The 21,620-nt window shown below is 42.9% G+C and overlaps 1 protein-coding gene across 2 annotated transcripts in view; it reads left to right on the forward strand.

Moving 5' to 3' along the window:
• LOC117438308 (zinc finger protein 423-like) overlaps positions 1 to 21,620 on the forward strand; it is a 271,743-nt gene that overhangs the window by 224,177 nt on the left and 25,946 nt on the right. The window contains exons 5-6 of one of the 2 annotated variants that reach the window (XM_034073857.1): positions 9,060 to 9,191; positions 10,432 to 10,547. The exons of the other annotated variant lie outside the window; for it this stretch is intronic. Coding sequence (XP_033929748.1) covers positions 9,060 to 9,191; positions 10,432 to 10,547 — 248 coding nt within the window. The remainder of the gene's footprint in view (positions 1 to 9,059; positions 9,192 to 10,431; positions 10,548 to 21,620) is intronic. 2 annotated transcript variants of the gene reach the window in all.

Below are 21,620 nucleotides of genomic sequence, written 5' to 3' on the forward strand. Positions count from 1 at the left end.
TCCTCCGAGGCTTCTGCCTCCCGATCTTGGTCCAGCCAGATCGATTCCAGCCGATTTCTTCACGGCCCAGCGATTCACACCCTCTTCCATTTCAATGTGAACTTATAGAGGGTCCCTGTTCGGGCGCCATTTGCCGCGGAAAGGACTCAGTCAGAGACCAATATGATCAGACAAAAAGCCATTTATTGCAAAGCATTAACTCCTTATATACTATTGCTTACACACGCCTACAGCAATTTGGCATATCATGATTGGATACTTGTCTTGAGGACCCTTAGTGACTAACATATAATTGGTTAAGCACAGGTGTGAGAACTTGACCTCGAAAGCTTGCCAACAGTCCACAGTTCTCATAAGTCAGTGAATTACAGCTTCTTCTTATCTTGCTTGCTTAGGCTTCCTCGGGCCTCTCACAGCCTTGCTGTATCCCTCGGAGTTATTCAGAGCTCATGTACCAAATATCCATTCTCCTGTGAGAACACTGTCTCCACAGTATAACAATATTTTAATTGTTAATTTCACAAGAAGAACAGATGCCAAGTAGATATTAGTTACTGCTGTTTGTCTGTATTGAGCTCTTTGCTGTGATATTGTCAATAAGATCAGAGGATGGATGTATTGCTGCTGTGCAGTAATGCAGGGAGCTGCTTCCAGGGAAGAGATAAAAGTGGAGAAAAGACCAGGAGTAACGAGGGTTGTTCAGGTTTAAGCAACACGATGGCATGAGGGAAGCTAGTGCAAGGAATAGGCTGTGTGTCCACGGGCCTGCATTCAGGGTTGTGTTACTTAAGTTCTACCAGGTTTCAATATTAAATGTGAAATAATATAACTGTGAACATGTCAAAACTTTGAAATACATAGCTAGGATCAAGTTGTGTGGGAATACAGTTTTTTTTTTATTAGCATGTAGCCATTCTTAGGGGTTCATTAGCTTTATCCAGACTCATTCTGTGTGTGTATGGGCTTGCACATTCAAAAGGCATCATGCTCCGTTTCCATGGAAGCTACTGGAGTTGTTCCTTAATGAACTATTGTGAAGGAACAGCCAGACCTATCAGACTAGAAGACTCCAAGCCCCTGTGTTATCATTTTTCATTATAGTGATGTTTCTTACCACAGTGGACAGCTCTCATATCCCTTGAAAACTTATAATAGTAAAATTGTCATAAGGATGAAGCAGGAATGCAAGATTTTATTAAACAATCTTTGGCTCATAAAAGACATCAATGTTGTGCCATTTTAGATCATATAAATATATTTCAAAGCCAAATCATATTTCAGCAGAGAGATAAAGCACAAAAGAATATGAGTAGTGGATACCACCATAAAATATTAAACCATCCAAGAATGAGTGTAGGTGTATTTTTATCCACAAGGGGAAGTCAGGGGCTGTGAACAAGGCAGGGTTTTGGCAATATATCAATAGAGCCATGAACACAGGTATCTGTGTCAGTCTGTGTATGTGTTGTGGTGGTGGGGGGATTGGCATGGTTTCTTGCAGCTTGGAGCTGGGTGTTTCTGCACAGCTGTGTGAAATGCTGCAGAATCATGACAGGTGTCTTTAGTCCGGCAGGGTCATCAAAGGGAGATATGAGCTCTACCTGGATAAATAAATAGTTTTCTTTCTGATATGTGACCAGATAATTTTCCATTTGATTTCCAGCCAAGGTCCCAAGTGGACCACAGATCAAAAAATGATAAGGGTAAGTTTCAAGGTTGAGCTTATTTGATGTTGCCGTAGTAACCGACCTCCAGTATCCCTGGGAGGACAGCACCCAGCTCCCCAGGTGACATTTCTGCTGCCACACTATTAATCCACTGCCTTTCACTGCCAGGCTGCCTAATCACTGGGGCATTGGCCCATGCCACGATGGAGCACAGGGTCCCCTCACCCTTCAGCTGCCCCACCAGCTGCGGCAGCTCGGCTGTGTCCTATGGGATTAATTACAAAGTTGTAATGGAGCAATGTGGTTCAAATGGTTTGTATAGCAGGTCAGGAGCTTAGGTAGCAATGGTGGGGAAGAAATGTCATCTGTACAGCAGACGTCATCTTCATCCAATGTGAGCATCTGCAAATTTGCCATCCCCTCGGAGCAGTCGCATCATATTCCCAGACCTTGGTTTTACATCCATTGTTGTATTGTTTTTAATGGAAACCAGTGGTGAAGTGGTGACAGCCAGGCAATGGGCCAAAGTGGTTCTCTGCAGGCTTTGTTTTGGAGAGGGGTATCTATCACTGTCATCCTACCCTTCTCCCAGCCCCTTGCTCCTTCACAGCCACATGGAAAAAATTACTGGAGAAGCTCCTGCTTTTCTTATGTCATAAATTTTTCCCTTTGCCTACTAACTGGGAAATTAATGTATAAACAGAATAGTTCAATGCAGTTTTCATTTCATTTCCCTGTGTTCATTCCAATTTCTATTTATTTCTATTATAATTAGAGCACACAGCCCATTTAATTTCACAAAATTTATGATCTAATGGAGAGAAGTGTCCTGGTTTGAGCAGTAGCAGTCATTTTTTTCTCCTTCTTGGTAGCTGGTGCAGTGCTGTGTTTTGACTTTCGGGCTGGGAACGGTTGCTGATAGCAAGTATGTTTTGAGTTACTGCTCAAATGTTTGGTTTGTCCAAGGACTTTTTGAGCCTCATGCTCTGCCAGGGAGGAGGGGAGGCCAGGAGGAAGCAGAGACAGGACACCTGACCCAGGCTAGCCAAAGAGGTATTCCATACCATAGCACGTCATACCCAGGAGGTAACTGAGAGTTACCTGGAAGGGCTGGGGCTCTGGGGATTTGGAGGAGGTATCAGTCGGTGCTCGGTCGGGCAGGGTGGGGTGACTTATGGGTCGGTGGCTGGTGAGATGTTGCATTCTCTTCACTTGTTATTTCCTTTCTCATTATTATTGGTGGTAGCAGTAGTGATTTGTGTTATACTTTAGTTGTTAAACTGTTCTTATCTCAACCCATGAGAGCTACATTCTTTGGATTCTCCTTCCCAACTCTCCGGGAGTTGGGGGAGCGAGGGGGGGAGTGAGTGCACTATATTAATGCTTTGTTACACTGAATTACAGTATTTCAAAGTTCATTACAAGTGCAGTTAACTCATGTACATCTAAGTAGAGGAAAGATATTCCCCTTTATTGCCTTAATTTGCTGCAGTGGAGTAGAAATTTACTGGTCTGGGAAGCTATAGTACAGGATGTACATGTTGTTGTGAGGAATGAGCATCAAATTATTTTACACAGTCTCTCAAATTAGAACTATTGCAGTTATTCCATAAGGGAAAATTTTGCTTTATTATATCAAGATGGAGAGAAGTTTTAACTAATGGTAAAGACAATGCCATTTTGATTTTTATTGTTCAAATCTCCTATTTGTTATTGGTGTGTTAACATGTCAGTACACAATAGTGTTAATGCGTATCTTTATATTGCCATTAATATAGTTATAATTAGAAGTGCAACTGATACAGTACATACAGCATTATTAATTGCATTGCATCCTCTCCAGGAGGCTGCTAGTGTTGGTTCTCTTAGAGGCCTAGAAACGCACTGTAATGTGTATTAAATGCACATTGCTACAGCAGAAATAACTTTATGGAGAAGCATATTCTCATTCTAAGATGGGCAGAATGGCAGTCTAAGTGCTACTAGGCACCCTATCAATATATTTAAAACTATCCTACAAACATATGAATTTGGGAACAATTAGCACTGTGCTTTGACTCTGCCATTCAGCTGGGTCTACGAAACCCACTAATCCTTCACTAGGGGGAAATCCTGCCTGACCAATTTGGTGGCCTTCTATGACGGGGCTACAGAAATAATGGACGGGGTGGAGCAGTTGACGTCATCTACCTGGACTTGTGCAAAGCATTTGACACTGTCCCACATGACATCCTTGTCTCTAAATTGGAGAGACATCAATTTGATAGGTGGACTGCCCGGTGGTGTCCTGGTTTGAGCAGTAGCAGTCATTTTTTCTCCTTCTTGGTAGCTGGTGCAGTGCTGTGTTTTGACTTTCGGGCTGAGAACGGTTGCTGATAGCAAGTATGTTTTGAATTACTGCTTGGGTGTTTGGTTTGTCCAAGGCCTTTTCTGAGCTCATGCTCTGCCAGGGAGGAGGGGAAGCCGGGAGGAAGGAGAGATAGGACACCTGACCCAGGCTAGCCAAAGAGGTATTCCATACCATAGCATGTCATACCCAGGATGTAACTGGGAGAGACCTGGGAGGGCTGGAGCTCTGGGGGGATGGAGGAGGTATCGCTCGGTGCTCGGTCGGGCAGGGTGGGGTGAGTTATGGGTCGGTGGCTGGTGAGGTGTTGTATTCTCTTCACTTGTTATTGGTTTTATCATTATTATCTGTAGTAGTAGTAGCAGTAGTGATTTGTGTTATGCCTTAGCCATTAAACTGTGCTTATCTCAATCGGTGGGGGCTACATTCTTTGGATTCTCCTTCCTAACTCTCCGGTAGTTGGGGGAGCAAGGGGGGGGAGTGAGTAACGAGCTGTGAGGACTTGGTTTAAACCACAACAGGTGGATAAAGAACTGGTTGGATGGCTGCACTCAAAGAGTTCTGGTCAACGGTTCAATGTCTGGCTGGAGACCAGTAACGAGTGGTGTCCCTCAGGGATCAGTGTTGGGACCGGTCTTGTTCAACATCTTTGTCGGTGACATGGACAGTGGGGTTGGGTGTGCCCTCAGCAAGTTTGCCGATGACACCAAGCTGTGTGGTTCTGTTGATACGCTGGAGGGAAGGAATGCCATACAGAGGGACCTTGACATGCTTGTGAGGTGGGCTGATGCCAACCTCATGAAGTTTAACCATGAGAAGTGTACATTTTCTCATTGACTAACACCCCCAAGTCCTTCTCCGCAGGACTACCATGAATTTCCTTTTTGCCCAACCTTTAGCTGTGCCTGGGATTGCTCCGACCCAGGTGTAGGACCTTGCACTTGGCATGGTTAAACTTCATAAGGTTGGCATCAGCACACCTCACAAGTGTGTCAAGGTCCCTCTGGATGGCATTCCTTCCCTCTAGCGTATCAACCGAACCACACAGCTTGGTGTCATCGGCAAACTTGCTGAAGACACACTCAATTCCATTGTCCATGTCAGCGACAAAAACATTAAACAAGACCGGTCCCAACACTGATTCCTGAGGGACACCACTCGTTACTGGTCTCCAACTGGACATTGAACCGCTGACCACAACTCTTTGAGTGCAGCCATCCAGCCAGTTCTTTATCCACCGAGTGCTCCACCTGTCAAATTGATGATACTCCAATTTAGAGACAAGGATGTCATGTGGGACAGTGTCGAACGCTTTGCACAAGTCCAGGTAGATGACGTCAACTGCTCCACCCCTGTCCATCAGTTCTGTAGCCCCATCATAGAAGGCCACCAAATCGGTCAAGCAGGATTTCCCCCTAGTGAAACCATGCTGGCTGTCACCAAGCACCTTGTTGTTTTTCATGTGCCCTAGCATGCCTTCCAAAAGAATCTGCTGCCAGATTTTGCCAGGCACAGAGGTGAGACTGACTGGTCTGTAATTCCCTGGGTCATCCATTTTCCCCTTCTTGAAAATGGGGGTTATATTTCCCTTTTTCCAGACATCAGGAACTTCACCTGACTGCCATGATTTTTCAAATATGATGGCCAGTGGCTTTGCAACTTCATTCGCCAGCTCCTTCAGGACCTGCAGATGGATTTCATCAGGGCCCATGGACTTGTGTAGATTCAGGTTCTTAAGGTGGTCTCGAACCAGATCCTCATGTACAGTGGGCCCAAGGTCTAGGTTTTCACAGTCCCTGTGTCCACCTTCCAAGACTCGGATGGTGTGGTCAGAGCCTTTGCCAGTGAAGACCGAAGCAAAGAAGCCATTCAGAACCTCAGCCTTCTCCAAGTCCTGTGTAGCCAGTTCTCCCGAAAGCTTCCGGAGGGGGCCTACATTGTCCTTAGCCTGTTTATTAGCTGCTACATACCTATAAAATCCCTTCCTATTATCTTTAACATCCCTTGCCAAGTTTAGCTCCAATTGGGCCTTAGCTTTCCTAACTTGCTCCCTAACTACCCTGACAAGATCCCTGTATTCATCCCAGGCCACCTGTCCTTGTTTCCACCTTTTATAAGCCTCTTTTTTCTTGTGAATTTTTCTCAGCAGCTCCTTATCCATCCAAGGAGGTCTCCTGGCCCTCCTGCTGCACTTCCTTCTAGTCGGGTTGCAACACTCCTGAGCCTGTAGCAGGTGATCCTTAAATATTAACCAAGAGTCTTGGGCCCCCTTGCCCTCTAGGGCTATATCCCATGGAACCTTGCTAAGCAGGTACTTGAAGAGCCCAAAGTCTGCTCTCTTGAAGTCCAGGGCAGTGAGCTTACTGCATGCAATATCTTTGGGCATTTTCACATTTTGAATACACATGCTTGAAAAGAGAAATGTTTGTCATGCCAAACATGGTACTTTTTTTCCCTGTTTTTTTCTTCCTGGATGGTTTTATAGACACAAGGAGTACATAACGGACTCCCATGGGAGTGGAATAAAAACCCCCACTGGTGAGGAGAAGGCCTTATAATTCAGAAGTGGATTTGCCAATCAAAAGGTCTTGCCTCAAGTGGGATGAATTTCCAGATCTGCAGGAACCTATTATGTTTTATTATTTTTCATTCTAGTTTTAGTTTGTTTGTTATGCGTTTAACTATTTAAAATACTGCAAGGATCAGCTAAGAAAATACCTAATTAAACATACCAAGCTTATAAGAATATACCTCAATTGAAATGCTGAGCTTTGTTGTTTTTTTTTAATTATTTTTATTTTATTTTACTGAATTTATGGGTATTTGGGCTGCAAAAAGAGCAGCTGTGTGATCAGCAGTATGTGTCTGTATTTATGAACACGTGCTCACACAGGATCACAGGCTGTACATGAATCACTGTTTTCCAAATACCCAGTGGAGGGTAGAAAAATAATACCAAACACGATTTCTCTGATTTACTCATAGAAGGAATTAGTTCCATTCCCCCCAGTACCTGCTTTGTCCTCTCCAGGTTTATTGCAGTGTTCAGTTGCTGTACAGAGCTTGTGTGCCTGGGCATGCTCAGGATGCTCAGCACAAGGCACGTATCCCTTCCCCATTTTCCTCCCCTTTGGAGCAGATTGCAAAGACACACAAAGCCAAAACTTTCCAGGCAAGGGTCTGATGAGAGAAGCCAGCCTTATACTGCAGCAAGGAGAGAGGGTCAGGTTTTGAAACCCATCTGTCAGAAAGAGCAATGTGCCTGCCCCAGCAGAGAATTGCAAATGTTGTTGCATCCTAGAAATGTCCCAGTTCTCTGTTATAGCTGCCCAGGGAATTCAAGGAGCTGTTGCTGTGGAGCCACCACCCCTTTCATCTTTCTGTTCCTGACTCTCTCCTCCCTTTCCTTTTCTCTTTTTACCTCCTTCCCAACCCGCCTGTTTATGTCTCCCCACCCCACCTTCCCCACTGCAACTCCAGTGCCAACACTTGCCATCAGTGCCCTGTTCTCGCCCTGCATGCCACTGCAGAGCACCCATTGCCAAACAGGTTTCCAGAGAGCACCCAGCCCCGAGGTGTCACCAGCAGCTCAACACCATCACATTCTGCTGCACAAAGCACTGCCTTAGATATTTTTATTTAAATTTTTATTTTTCACACTGTGTACATGGCCCTTCAAGGCCTGTGTGCTCTGGGAATTACTTCTACCTGCAAGTGTGCCAAGGTGCAACTGTGCGAGAGCCACCACACACCTGGGCACGGGCTGTGCCCCATGTCCCACACACAGAGCCCTGCCATTTGCCTGCCCTGGCATCCAACTCCTTGCCTTGTAAAAGGGCTTTGGGATCCTGAGAGTATCAAAGGCCTTGTACAAAACAATAATTTGCCTGTTTGGCCCCTTTAAAGAAATAAAAAGCTAATTTAAAGCAATTGTAAGTAAAGACCATGCCTTCTGAAGGCGTGCATTATTCACATTTCTTAGCTATCTTGGAGCTAAAAAGTGAATTTGGTGGTATTTGAAGGTATAAAAATAAAGATGAATGTACATCAAAAGACAATTTCTTTGGTTTTTAAAATATGTTTTGATCAGAAGTTCATATGCTGCCACAGTGAAGGAAAGGCATATTTCAGGAATTATTTACAGAAACCACTTTTTTAATTTTAGGTGTTTTCTGATTTCTATAATCTGTACATTGTGTTGTCTAAATTTCTACAACTCCCTCCCTTCAAGAAAATCAAAAGATTGTTTAATTTTATGTATGAAAATTGCTTTAATATGGCTTCGGTACCTCAAAAAAAGACTCAACTGCACCCAGAACCACAAACTTTAGTAATTATTGAAATGTATTATCTTACAGAAATGCTAGGCTTGAAACAATAGTAATAATTATTGTTATTTCCCTATGTATTGGCTAGAACATAGGGGCATTTAAAATGGGCCTTGTGTATTCAATGCTTAAGATATATGACATGGAAATTGCACTTTCAAATGTAATTTAAATACTTTCAGTGGTCTCTCTTCACCTTGCAAAAGGCAAGAGATATAAAATTAAGGCTGGCACTTTGCTCTGGGCTCCTGCTCTTCTCCTATAGTTTCTTCCTCTCCTGTACTTTTGCAGTGTAGTCTGCATTTCAGCCCACTTTTGGTGTTGTTGGCAGAGTTCACACTGTTAAATTCAAGTGCTGTTTGGCTATTTAATAATCTATCCCCAGAGCAGGGATGTTCTCCCTTTGTGGTAGAATGCAAGGTGGAGTAGTGCAGTGTGGTCAGGAGCCTGGGGAGCAGGTGTGTGAGCTCCTAGTGGGTTGATCACAGTGCTGCTTCCATCACCACTGAAAATCACTGCCCCTACTTGGGCAGTACACCTGCATGCCTCGCACAAGGTTCTCAGACTGCTTCTCTGGTGAGGCTGGAGCCACAGCAATGTCTGTGGGTCAATGAAGTTGTGTGTGCCGGCACGGGTGTTTCTCACCAACTTCTGTTGCTGCATCCCTAATGCTAATCTGCTTTGCCACTAACAAGTTGTATCATTTGAACCTTGCAGAAGAAGGCGTCAATCATGAGTGCAAACTGTGTAACCAGATGTTTGACTCTCCAGCAAAGCTCCTGTGTCACCTGATTGAGCACAGCTTTGAGGGGATGGGAGGAACATTCAAATGCCCTGTGTGTTTCACAGGTAAGATAAGGAGGCCAGGACAAGCCTCAGCATCCATGGCTAGATCCAGAAATTACACTCAGAGGATTTGTAAAATACTGTATTCCTTTTCTTGGGAAAAAGAAGTACTGTGCTTAGAAATGTTCAGAGTGTTTTCTGTCTGAAACTGGGGCTCACTCTGAAGAGCAGCACTGTAGTGTCTGACACTGAACAGTGCTGCCACACAATTCAAACCCTTTAAAATTATACCTTGTGGCTTGAAGTTGATATGTGTTTCCAAGTGCAGGACTTGCATGGTATGGACCTGCTCTTGCAAGCCCTTATTCCCCTGAGCAAGGACACTGTAAAGGCTATATAGTTCACAGTTCACTCATGGTGGCGAGGCTCATGTGAGTAAAGGCTTGATAAGACCAAATTGTACAACTGTGTAGTTTTGCCAGCTGCTCTCTCAGAGTTTTCTTTAAGCCCAGTTTACTTGTGGTGGCACACAAACTGAGAATCTGCTTTTTGTGTGATCTTGGAGTTAGTTCATCCTTTCCTGAAACATGCTCTAAAACAACTCTTTGAGTGCATGTGTTTAATTCCACAGAAGAAGCTATTTTCAGATGCTGATGATCATTCATATAAAATGAGATACATTTTTAACTATCTAAAACCTGTGGTTCAATTTGTTTCACTTCCAAATTTCACTTGATAAAGTCAGAATAATTGTTGATTCAAATTCATAATGAAGATGCTGTGACATTTGTGATGTTAATTCTTGATACTTTTTTATATTGAATGGACAACCCATTTAAAAGGTTTAAAAACTGTGACAAGCCTGCCCTTTCAGATTTGCATGCCTGCCAGAAATGCTGTTCTGGGCCACATGTCTTCCAGACCCCAGCTAACAAGGCTTCTCCTGGGCCAGTTGTCCTGCATTAAAAATGCACCTGCTATGGGCCCAGGGCTCCCTGCAGGAGGGGTGACATCCTCTCTTTGGTCTCATGACTGAGTTCTTCCAGTTATCCATGGACAGTGTTAGCTTCATGTAAAATATCAAAACTCAATACAGCATATAGAGTCTGTTAGAAGTAAGAAGTCTGCCAGTCTGAAGACTGTAAATTGACTACTTGTAAGGAATTTCTGCTGAACAGAGTGTATCAACATTCTCTGGAAGATATCCTTGGACTTCTTAGAGTCTTTATAATTGTAAAAGGACAGTTCGAGGCGAGATGCATTATATGAAACAATCTTAACCAATTGTACTATGTTGTTTCAGTTTTTGTACAAGCAAACAAACTGCAGCAACACATCTTTGCAGTCCATGGGCAGGAAGATAAAATTTATGATTGTTCCCAGTGCCTGCAGAAGTTCTTCTTTCAAACAGAACTTCAGGTATGTTTACAACGGGATTAAAAGCAAAGCTAAAGCCATTGATTTCTCTGTGCAACCATCACCTTTGTGAAGCAGTTAGGAAAGATGTAAATCCTTGGTGTAGTCTCTTCTGTGCTTAAACAGTCTCTCAGTCTCCTCCTGCCTCCTGGGTGTATTCTTCCCTCCCTGGGAAGAATACAGGGATATTGTCCAGGAAGCTAGGGACCAGGTTAGGAAAGCTAAGACCCACTTAGAATTAAACTTATCTAGGGATGTTAACAGGAAGGGATTCTATAGGTATGTAGCGAATAGAAAACAGACTAGGGACAATGTAGGCCCCCTCCGGAAGCTTTTGGGAGAACTGGCTCCACAGGACTTGGAGAAGGCTGAGGTTCTGAATGGCTTCTTTGCCTCGGTCTTCACTGGCAAAGGCTCTGACCACACCATCCGAGTCTTGGAAGGTGGACACAGGGACTGTGAAAACCTAGACCTTGGGCCCACTGTACATGAGGATCTGGTTCGAGACCATCTTAAGAACCTGAATCTACACAAGTCCATGGGCCCTGATGAAATCCATCCGCGGGTCCTGAAGGAGATGGCGAATGAAGTTGCTAAGCCACTGTCCATCATATTTGAAAAATCATGGCAGTCAGGTGAAGTTCCTGATGTCTGGAAAAAGGGAAATATAACCCCCATTTTCAAGAAGGGGAAAATGGATGACCCAGGGAATTACAGACCAGTCAGTCTCACCTCTGTGCCTGGCAAAATCTGGCAGCAGATTCTTTTAGAAGGCATGCTAGGGCACATGAAAAACAACAAGGTGCTTGGTGACAGCCAGCATGGTTTCACTAGGGGGAAATCCTGCCTGACCAATTTGGTGGCCTTCTATGATGGGGCTACAGAACTGATGGACAGGGGTGGAGCAGTTGACGTCATCTACCTGGACTTGTGCAAAGCGTTCGACACTGTCCCACATGACATCCTTGTCTCTAAATTGGAGTGTCATCAATTTGATAGGTGGAACACTCGGTGGATAAAGAACTGGCTGGATGGCTGCACACAAAGAGTGGAACTTTAAAACCACTGCACACCAAGCTAAAACCTACCAGGCCCACTACCCAAAGCACTGGTTAATATTTTTAGGTTGGGGTGACCTTGAAGAAAAACAAATCCTCCAAAAATAAGACCAGACCTCTTAACCAAGAACAACCCCTCAACGTGCCAACAGCAAACAGACCCAATGAACCAAGCTACCCCAGGGATAACAGTGCAATCTCTCCCAATAGCCCCTATTGACAATGAGGTTTACCACCTTGATGTTGGATCAGGACATCCTATTGGTGTATCTGCTACCAAGGGTTCGTTTGTTCAACAGTTAATAGTCCTACGTGATCTAAGTTCAAAACAGAGTAATCCAGTTTGGTTTCTATGACCAACCTTTCCTAGTATGAAAGGATTGGAAAGGTAGGGCCAATACCCCAATCACACCCTCTCTTTAAGTGATGAACTGAACTAAATGATTCAGAGAAAACTCCAGGAACAAACTTGCCAACAAAGTTTTCAAGCTGACAAGCAGGTATTCTTTATTGCGGCGCCGAGAGACACGGGGGATAACTCCTCCTAACGTGTGTCTCCCTATTGCTACACAATCCATCCTTATATAGTCCTTGGGCACACATACATATTCATGAGGCTACGTATGGATTACATCATTTTCCAGAAAGCTCCCCGCATGCGTACAGAACTGTGGTGGTGGTCTCTGAGGGGCCTTCACTTCTTCCAACAGTCTTCATCAGTCCTGGCAGCCTTTGAAGCACGCACAGTAGATGCTTATACCAGTTTAATTGGTTCGCTAGCACCAGAGACATAATAATCCCCCTATCCTCCTACTTATCAGTTAGTTTACCCGCAGCCTATCCTGGACACCTGCTATTCCCAGATACTCCTTATCCCTGCGTCCTGTTTTTCTAGACTGTTTTTCTTAAGACCACATCAACTATAACGATTTATCTTGTGCCATTTCAAATGGGCTAACCTCTTCTTTCAACCGAGGTTTAGTTCGAATTCTTAATAGAGCCAGTGGTAAACCTTGGTACCAATATAATTTCATTTCCTGACATATTTTACTAATTTGTTGTTTGATCAGATGGCTTATCTTTTCTACGTGCCCACTGGCCCAAGGCCTGTATGAAACATGTACTTGCCAATCAATTTCCAATTCTTGCTAATTTCTTGTAACAATTTTGCACTAAACTGCAAACCTCGGTTGGAAGAAATTGCCGCTGGTACTCCAAAGCAAGGCATTATTTCATTAAATAATGTTTTAATCAGTTGTCTTGTATTATTTATCGTACAAGGGAATGCTTCTGGCCAGCCAGAAAAAGTATCTGTTAACCCCAACAAATATCGATAACCCCCTTTTCTTGATAATTCAGAAAAATCTATTTGCCACTGCTGTCCCTGGAAACTTCCTCTTACAGTTGTCCCATTTTGATTTCTATTTTCAGTTTTATGCTTATTCTTAAGACATAGCTGATATTGTTTTGTCACTGATTGAACTGTGTTGTATAGATTTCTTCCTACAATTTGTTTGTCTAAATATTTATATAAAGAGTTGCTACCCCAATGAGTTTTATTATGTTCTCCCTGAACTAACTTCCAGAGCTGGTTATAGGGGATTACAATTCGCCCATCAGGTATCTGAACCCAATCCTCTTTATTTTCCTGTCCTTTTAGATCCTCAATCAATTTTTATCCTCTTTTGAATACCTAGGTTTAGATTTTTCAATTGTTAGTTTGCCATCAGGGATTAAGGACATGATTTGTGATTGTTCAACTGCTCGTTTGGCTTCAGAATTGGCCAAATTATTTCCAATTTCCTGATCAGAGTCACCTTGTTGATGTCCTTTACAGTACATAACAGCTACTTCTTCAGGTAGCTGAACAGCCTCCAGTAATTGTAGAATTTCTGCAGCATGTTTGTTCAAAAGTCCTCATTCTTTTCAGATAGCACCATGTGCATAATCAGTCCAATATTTATCCTTTTGTCTTTAGCCAATTCCAGGGCTCTCTTTAATGCTATTATTTCTGCCTTCTGGGCAGAGGTATTCGAGGGTAAAGGTTTAGCCCCTGTTACCTGTGAAGTGGTGTTAATGGCATATCCTGCCTTTCGTTTACCATTTTTCATGAAGCTACTACCATCAGTAAACCAAGAATCAGCATATTCCAGAGGTTTTTCTTTCAAGTCTGGTCGGCTCAAATATACAGTCTCTATGGTGGCCAAGCAGTCTTGTGTTAGTGGTTCTGTCGATTGTTCCTGCAAAAGGATGCTGGATTGACAACATTAGTGACCACACTTTCTATATCATCTTGTTCCACAAGGGTGGCCTGGTATTTAAAAAAAACATGGAGATAACCAGTGGGCTCCTTTCTGTTCCAGGACTGCTGATACAACATGGGACATTAGCACAGTAACTTTTGTCCCAAGGTGAATTTGCGAGCTTCTTCAATATTCATGACAACTGCTGACACAGCCCTTAGGCATCTGGGCCATCCTTTGCTCGCTTCATCCAGCTGTTTTGAAAAACATGTCACTGCCCTTCTGTAGGATCCTAGTTTTCAGGCAAGGACCCCCCAAAGCTATTCCCTGTTCTTCATAGGAATATAGCCAAAAGGATTTAGTTACATCCAGAAGTCACAGAGCTGCAGCTCTCATTAGCTCTGTTTTTAAATTTCTAAAAGCCCCCTCTGCTGAATCAGTCCATTCTAAAGAGGAAGGGTTTCCCTTCAACAGTTCATATAGTGGTCTTACCAGAACACCGTAATCATGGATCCAAAGTCTGCACCATCCAGTCATTCCCAGTAATGTCCGGAGCTCCTTGCCGGTTGATGGTCGTGGAGTCTGACAGGTGGCTTCTTTTCTAGCAGCTCCGAGTTCTCTCTGTCCTCCTGTTATTTCATATCCTAGGTAGGAAACCAGGGTTTGTATTAGTTGGGCCTTTTGTCTGGATACCCAATAACCATTCAGTCCCAGAAAAGTTAATAATTCCACTGTCCACTGGATACATTCTTCCTTTATTTCTGTAGCAATTAATAGGTCATCCACATATTGTAACAGAGTCCCCGTCTGAGCAGGTGGCTTCCATGATCCTAGTTCTAGTGCTGATTTCCAGAAATTGCTGGACTGTTTTAAACCCTTTAGGTAATACCGTCCAACTTAATTGAGTTTCCCTTCCTGTGTCAGTATTTTCCCATTCAAAAGCAAATAAATTTTATCTTTCTTTGGCCAATGGTAAGCAAAAGAAAGCATCCTTTAAATCCAAGATGGCAAACCATTCCTGATTATTATTCAATTTAGTCAATAAATCATACAAATTAGCTACTACTGGACAAATATCCTCTGCAGTTTTGTTGACTGCTCTGAGATCTTGAATCAATCTGCAACTTTTATCATCCTATTTCTTTACTGTCCAGAATATTATATTCCAATTCACATTCAATTAATAATATATATTTCAAAATTTATCAATGACTTTTTTTTTTAATTCCCTTTGATCTTCTAATTTTCAGGGATATTTTTTTATTCTAATTGGGCAGGCCTCCCTTTTTATTTCCACTTTAACAGGCAAAGCATTTTTCACCTTACCTGGAATTTCAGATGCCCATACTCCCAGATATAACTGATTAAGGATTTCTTCTATTTCAGGGAGATCCTCCTGTTTGCTTTTCTGTTGAATTAAAGATAAACTCAAAACTGCAATTAACTGTTTGTTTTTAACTCTAATTTCCATTCTGCCTTCTTTAAATGTTGCTTCTCACCCTAAGAAAGATTTTAGAGAATTTTGCATGCATAAAAATTTATGCATTCCTATTTGTTTTCCCAATTTGTACTTTAAGGGTTTCAGAAAGAATGCCTCGGGTTGTTTGTGAGTTGGTTTTTTTTCTCTTTTTCTTGGTGGCCAGTAGCTCCCACATCTGTAACAAATTCCTTTCTCTCAGATTTAACACTGCGTAAGTTGCTCCTCTATCCACTAGAATTCCACTTTATTTCCTGTAGTTCCTACTTTTAATTTAACCAGTGGATCTGCTAGGGTAGATTCCCCAGGTCCCTGTCAGTCTAGTTCCAATCCAGTCGCTGGAGCTACACCATGGCACTACCCCCCCAAGGGCAGTCTCACTTCCAGCGTCCGAACTCTCCCCCCGCAGTTTCAAAGCAACCATGGCAACCGTGGCTATAGCACGACCCAGCTTTTTCTTTTCTACCTGTTCCCGATTCCTATACGCTCTCCATGCTTCCTCCTGTCCACATTTATTCAACAGCCCCTCAGTCCCGTCCCTGAACATGTCTTTTTCCACTTGTTTGCCTGTCCCAGCACCCATCCCACGCTCAAACACAGGAGCTGCGCGAGCTCCCCCCTCCTTTCCCCCTTGGTTTTCCTTTTTTTCCTTTTTTTTTTTTTTTTTTTTTTCCTCACAGTTGCTCACCCTGCTCTGCAGGGGCTGCAGATGCCTCTGCAACAGCACTGCTGGTTTAACCCTTTCTGAACTCGGAATGTGCATCTGCCGCTTGGTGCCAGTGACAGTGATCTCTCGCTCCTTACGAATATCAGAGAGGAGAGATGCAGAGGGTGCTCCTCGGAGGTACCTGTGATAAATAATTTTACAGCCTATCTTCCTGATTACTGTTTTTTAACTTTAAACATCTTTCCCCAGTATCACAGGCTGAACAACATCTCTCCATCTTAACTTTCAGTTTTTCCCTGTCCTTTTCCAAAGCCAAAATTAAGGGATCTGGCAGAGCTATATTAATTTTGCATTGCGTCTGTCACTCCACGTGTTCTCTTAAAGTGAAAAACATATCGGCATACATTACTTCATGCCGTTTTCCTTGCAGCCTCAAAACAACATTAATTGTAACAATGTATTATAGTTCAGGTTCCATTTTTAGGCCATTTTTCCTGCTCTTCCAAAGTATACAAAGGCCACCATCAGTTACAAAATTTTTCAAAACAGCTGGACAACATTTTCTTATTTACCGAGCCCCCAGGAGACCCTCCCAGTTCTTTCCAATGTGCCAAAATGCACCCTAAAGGACTCTTTTGCATGATCTCTTCACTCTGCTGTTTTTCCATTAGCAATCTCTCACTCACACACACTAGGGATCCCACAGACACACTCCACACAGTTACAACACTTGAAACAGACAGAGACTAAAATTCTATCAAACAAACCACAGTTAATAACAGTTATAACATCCTGTCACCAATACCAAAATCACAAGACCAAAATCCTTAATGTCACAAGCCACAACAAGATCCAAAACCATTTCCACGAGACACCCCCTGCATCTTGCAGGACCCAAACCACAAGAAGCCCCCTGCTTCTTGAGGGTGTATGCCAGTAAAATCCAAAACCTTTTCTGCAAGACTCCCACTGCGTCTTGCAGGACCCAAACCACAAGAAGCCCCCTGCTTCATGTGGGTGTATACCAAACGGAAGCTAGCAGCCGGGTATACGCCTTTACCTACGAGATTTCTTATCTCGATTTACGGAAGGCTTCCAAACCTTGCGTACGCTTACCAAACCAACCCAATTACCAATGCAGTCTTTATGCAAGATGCCCCCTGCACCTTACAGACTATACAAAAGAAAAGAATACCTTTTATGAAGATGGTCCTTGTCTGCTCCCGCAGTGATCCGAATGAGTCGAGGGGTCCCTCCGGGAAAAATTCCCGAGGGCCCTAGGGAGCCCTGTCCTCAGCGGGTCCTGCAGCCGAGCAGAGCGGGTCCCATCTGGGGTGCCAAATTGATTCAGAGAAAACTCCAGGAACAAACTTGCCAACAAAGTTTTCAAGCTGACAAGCAGGTATTCTTTATTGCGGCGCCGAGAGACACGGGGGATAACTCCTCCTAACGTGTGTCTCCCTATTGCTACACAATCCATCCTTATATAGTCCTTGGGCACACATACATATTCATGAGGCTACGTATGGATTACATCATTTTCCAGAAAGCTCCCCGCATGCGTACAGAACTGTGGTGGTGGTCTCTGAGGGTCGTTTACTTCTTCCAACAATCTTCATCACTTCTGGCAGCCTTTGAAGCACGCACAGTAGATGCTTATACCAGTTTAATTGGTTTGCTAGCACCAGAGACATAATAATCCCCCTATCCTCCTACTTATCAGTTAGTTTACCCGCAGCCTATCCCGGACACCTGCTATTCCCAGATACTCCTTATCCCTGCGTCCTGTTTTTCTAGACTGTTTTTCTTAAGACCACATCAACTATAACGATTTATCTTGTGCCAGTATGTTCTCTAGCTGTACTCTATTTTTTCTATGTATTATGCACCTCAGTAATTTTCCATTGCTACTGTTACAAAGCCATTGAACTTAACATTGCTTAAAACTAATTCTAAAGGTTTATAAATTCCATTTTGTGATTTTGTGTTCCCCTTGTTTCATAAACCACCAAAAGACCACACCCCTCCTCCTAGAAAAGGACTGCTATTGCAGCAGAGCCTGGCCAATGCAAAAGACAAGCTCTTTACCCAGAGCTTCAAATCCTCTCTCTAGCTACCAACCATGATCTGATCAAACATCCCTCCAGACTACCCCATTATATCACTAGCCTACATAATCCCCATCCTGGTTGCTGTAACATTCCTTACATTAATTGAACAAAAAATCCTAAACTATGTACAAGCCTGAAAAGGACCAAACATTGTTGGCCCCTTTGGACTACTGCAACTTATAGCAGGAGGAATTAATCTATTAATCAAAGAACCTATCCACCCCTCTACATCTTCACCACTTCTATTCATCACAACCCCAATACTAGTCCTCCTCCTTGCACTAACAATCTGGACCCCCCTTCCATTCCCCCTCATAGACCTAAACCTAGGCCTCCTCTTCCTCCTAGCCATATCCAGCCTAGCAATCTACTCAATCCTATGATCAGGCTGTGTCTCAAACTCCAAATATGCCCTACAAGCAGTAGCACAAACTATCCCATCTCCCATGAAATAAAATTAGCTATCACCCTCTTATCTGTAAGCATATTAAGTGCAGCTCAGACCACAGTAGAGCAACAATCAACGGCAGGCACATTGGCAGGTACAGTGAAACTTCACATACCTGCCACCAATCCTAACTGGGATCCTAATCGGGATCAAGAGAGGCAGGCTTTGAAACAATATCAGAGGTGGATTTTATTTGGTATTAAGAATATGGTCCCCAAGGCAGTGAACTGGTCTAAGCTATATGAAATAAAGCAAGATGTAAATGAACATAAATGAATCACCTTCTGGATTTGTGGAAAAATTAAAAGAGGCGATGCATAAATATACTGTTATTGATCCTGAATCAGAGGAAGGAAGGAAAGAGTTAGGACATTTAATAAAAGGTCAATACATGGAAGATATAAAGAAAAAGGTACAAAAGCTTAAGGGGGAGGACAAATATGATTTGGGAAAAATAATTAATGTGGCCTGGTAGACCTATTGCAATAGACCACTATTGCCCTGGTGCAAGTTCCCTGAAATGGTTCAAATGGTGGTGGAAAGGGGTTCGAGTCCCTGATTATTAATATATATATTATTAATATAATTAATGTAATTATTAATATAATACAATGTTGTGTTTTGTGGGTTATAGTGTGTCAGGTTTCAACTAGGAATTTGTTAATGTATATGTGGGGGCATAAGATAAGCTCCAGACTAAAATTGGAATATTTAGGAAAAATCTGTTGGCTGTAACATTCACTTAGGAAAGCAGGAAAGGGGAGAGTGGCCCAGGAGAAGAAAGAAGGATTACATAGACAGGTTTGTGAACAGACTTGTCGTGGTTTAAGCCCAGCCCAGAACCACACAGCCACTTGCTCACTCCCCTGCTTCTTTCCCACCCCCCCCACTCCTGGAGGGATGGGGAGGAGAATTGAAAGAATGCAAATCCCTAAATCCCACAGGTTGAGATAAGAACAGTCAGTAACTAAGGTGCTATACAAAACCACTACTGCTACCACCAATGGGGAGAGAATACAACCACTCACCCCCTGACCGATACCCAGCCTGACCTGAGCAGTGATCTGGGCCTCCCGGGTAACTGCCCCCAGTTTCTATACTGGGCATGACGTGCTGTGATATGGAATACCCCTTTGGTCAGTTTGGGTCAGGTGTCCTGTCTTTGCTTCCTCCTGGTTTCCCCGTGCCCCTTGCAAGCTTACTTGAATAGGAGTAAAATTTTTCTTCCAAACAGCCCTATGTGCTTGCAACACTGAAATATTTTGGTGCTTCTGGGCTCCATACAGTCAGCGAGAGAAAAGAAAACCTATGGTATTTTGATGAAGTTGCAGTAGATATTTTTTCCTGGAGGAGTGTGTGGATGGCAGGACAAATTGGACTTGAAATGTGGCTCTATCTCAAGGCAGTACTTTTACTTAATGTAACTTTTGCCGCATTTCAGAAGTTGTCTGCAACTTAGATGCTAAACTCCAGGAGCTTCTTGCTGGAAACAAGCTCTTCCTAAGTTTCATATGAAGCACTGCCAAAATCATGTGTAGAATTAATTTCCTGCAAGTAAAATACATTTTTTCTTTTAAACTGAATTTTTATCTTGGCATTTTGGTTGTTGATAACCTTTTCAGAGTCTGTTATCAATACTTCCCTTTTCTTTTTTTCTTTTTCTTTTTTTTTTCCTCCTTTAAAATTCTGAAAACAACCTGGTCAGTTATGCTAGCAGATTTGGCTAGCATTTCTTAAAAAAATGTCGCTATGGTGCTTGCAGTATTGTTCATTTTAATTATTAGCAGTTGCAAAGGTAATAAGTTACAAGAATACAAAAATCTATTCCAACCATATTGCTGGGTTTCATTCAGACACAGACAGATAATTATAACTAACAGTAATTAAAAATTAAAAGTGCTGTAGGCATATACCTATCATGCTGTCTGCCTCAATGTTCTTTACGGACTGCAAAACCACAAGTTTTCTCTCTGATATGTTGTCACAGTAGGGAAGAGTTTTACTTATTAGGTCTTTGGTTTTCAATACGCATGTTTTAATTCAGTGGAGGAGGAATATATAGCTGTTTGAAAATTTGGGTTTAGGAAGAGGGTCTCATAAGGTCCAAAGCTACGACACACTATCGTAGACTATGTAGGCCTGTTGCTGGTCTCTTGAGGTTCTCTGTGGGTGATGATGGAGGTTTCATAGCCTGACATGCACAGAGGTTATTGCTACATGTGAGGGCTGTTCATGCTCATGTACTTCTTCATGATTTGTTAGCACCTTCTTCCACAGCACAGAACAAGGTGGTATTTCCTGCACATGAGAATGCTGTTGGAACAGCTGTGTCATCCAGACTGCACGGCCTCTTTGTGTGGCCACTTCCTCTGAAATACAACATGGTGCAGAAATCTTGAATTGCCCTATGTTTGATGTAGTGATAAAGTGTAGCTTTTTTTTTTCATTTGGGAAGATGATTCTGATCAATATATTGCTGCATCATTATCATCCCTGAGGTCTCTTCAGTGAGACACAGAAAGGTCTCTTAAGTCTGCAAAGAGTCATCTGAGATGAAGCTTGGGAATGTAGCATGTCTTATGACAAAAAAACCTTCTTCATTTCTTACACCATTAACACTGTTCTGTGGCTGACCCTGACTAACAAAGTGTTCAGAACTTCACATCATTGATATGCAGAAAACCCAGCAGCAATGCAGAGCAGGGGAAAAAGAAGGGAGCCAGGTGAAAGCAATCATTTCAGTCACCCAAGTGTCAATATGTGTGATCAAGTGTAAAGAGACATGTCATTCCATGTGTGGCAGCGCTGGCACACAGAGGGGGTTTCCTACATCAGAGACAACACTTGGACCCAGTGCTCAGGCTGCCCAGCTAAACATGTTCTTACCTGTCATCTATGCCCTAGGGCAAGGGTCCAACCAACTTTTGCGTAGGCACCATGCCATCTCAATAGATGGGCAGGACGGGAAGCCTCCAAGAGACAATGTATATGCATCAGTTGTGTTTATTGACAGCAAAATTCCTGGCTAGAAATGTCCAAATGTCTATTTATTCTGAGATAAGATGCCTTTAG

Source organism: Melopsittacus undulatus (genome assembly GCF_012275295.1).
Source record: "Melopsittacus undulatus isolate bMelUnd1 chromosome W unlocalized genomic scaffold, bMelUnd1.mat.Z SUPER_W_unloc_7, whole genome shotgun sequence".
Classification (NCBI taxonomy): domain Eukaryota; kingdom Metazoa; phylum Chordata; class Aves; order Psittaciformes; family Psittaculidae; genus Melopsittacus; species Melopsittacus undulatus.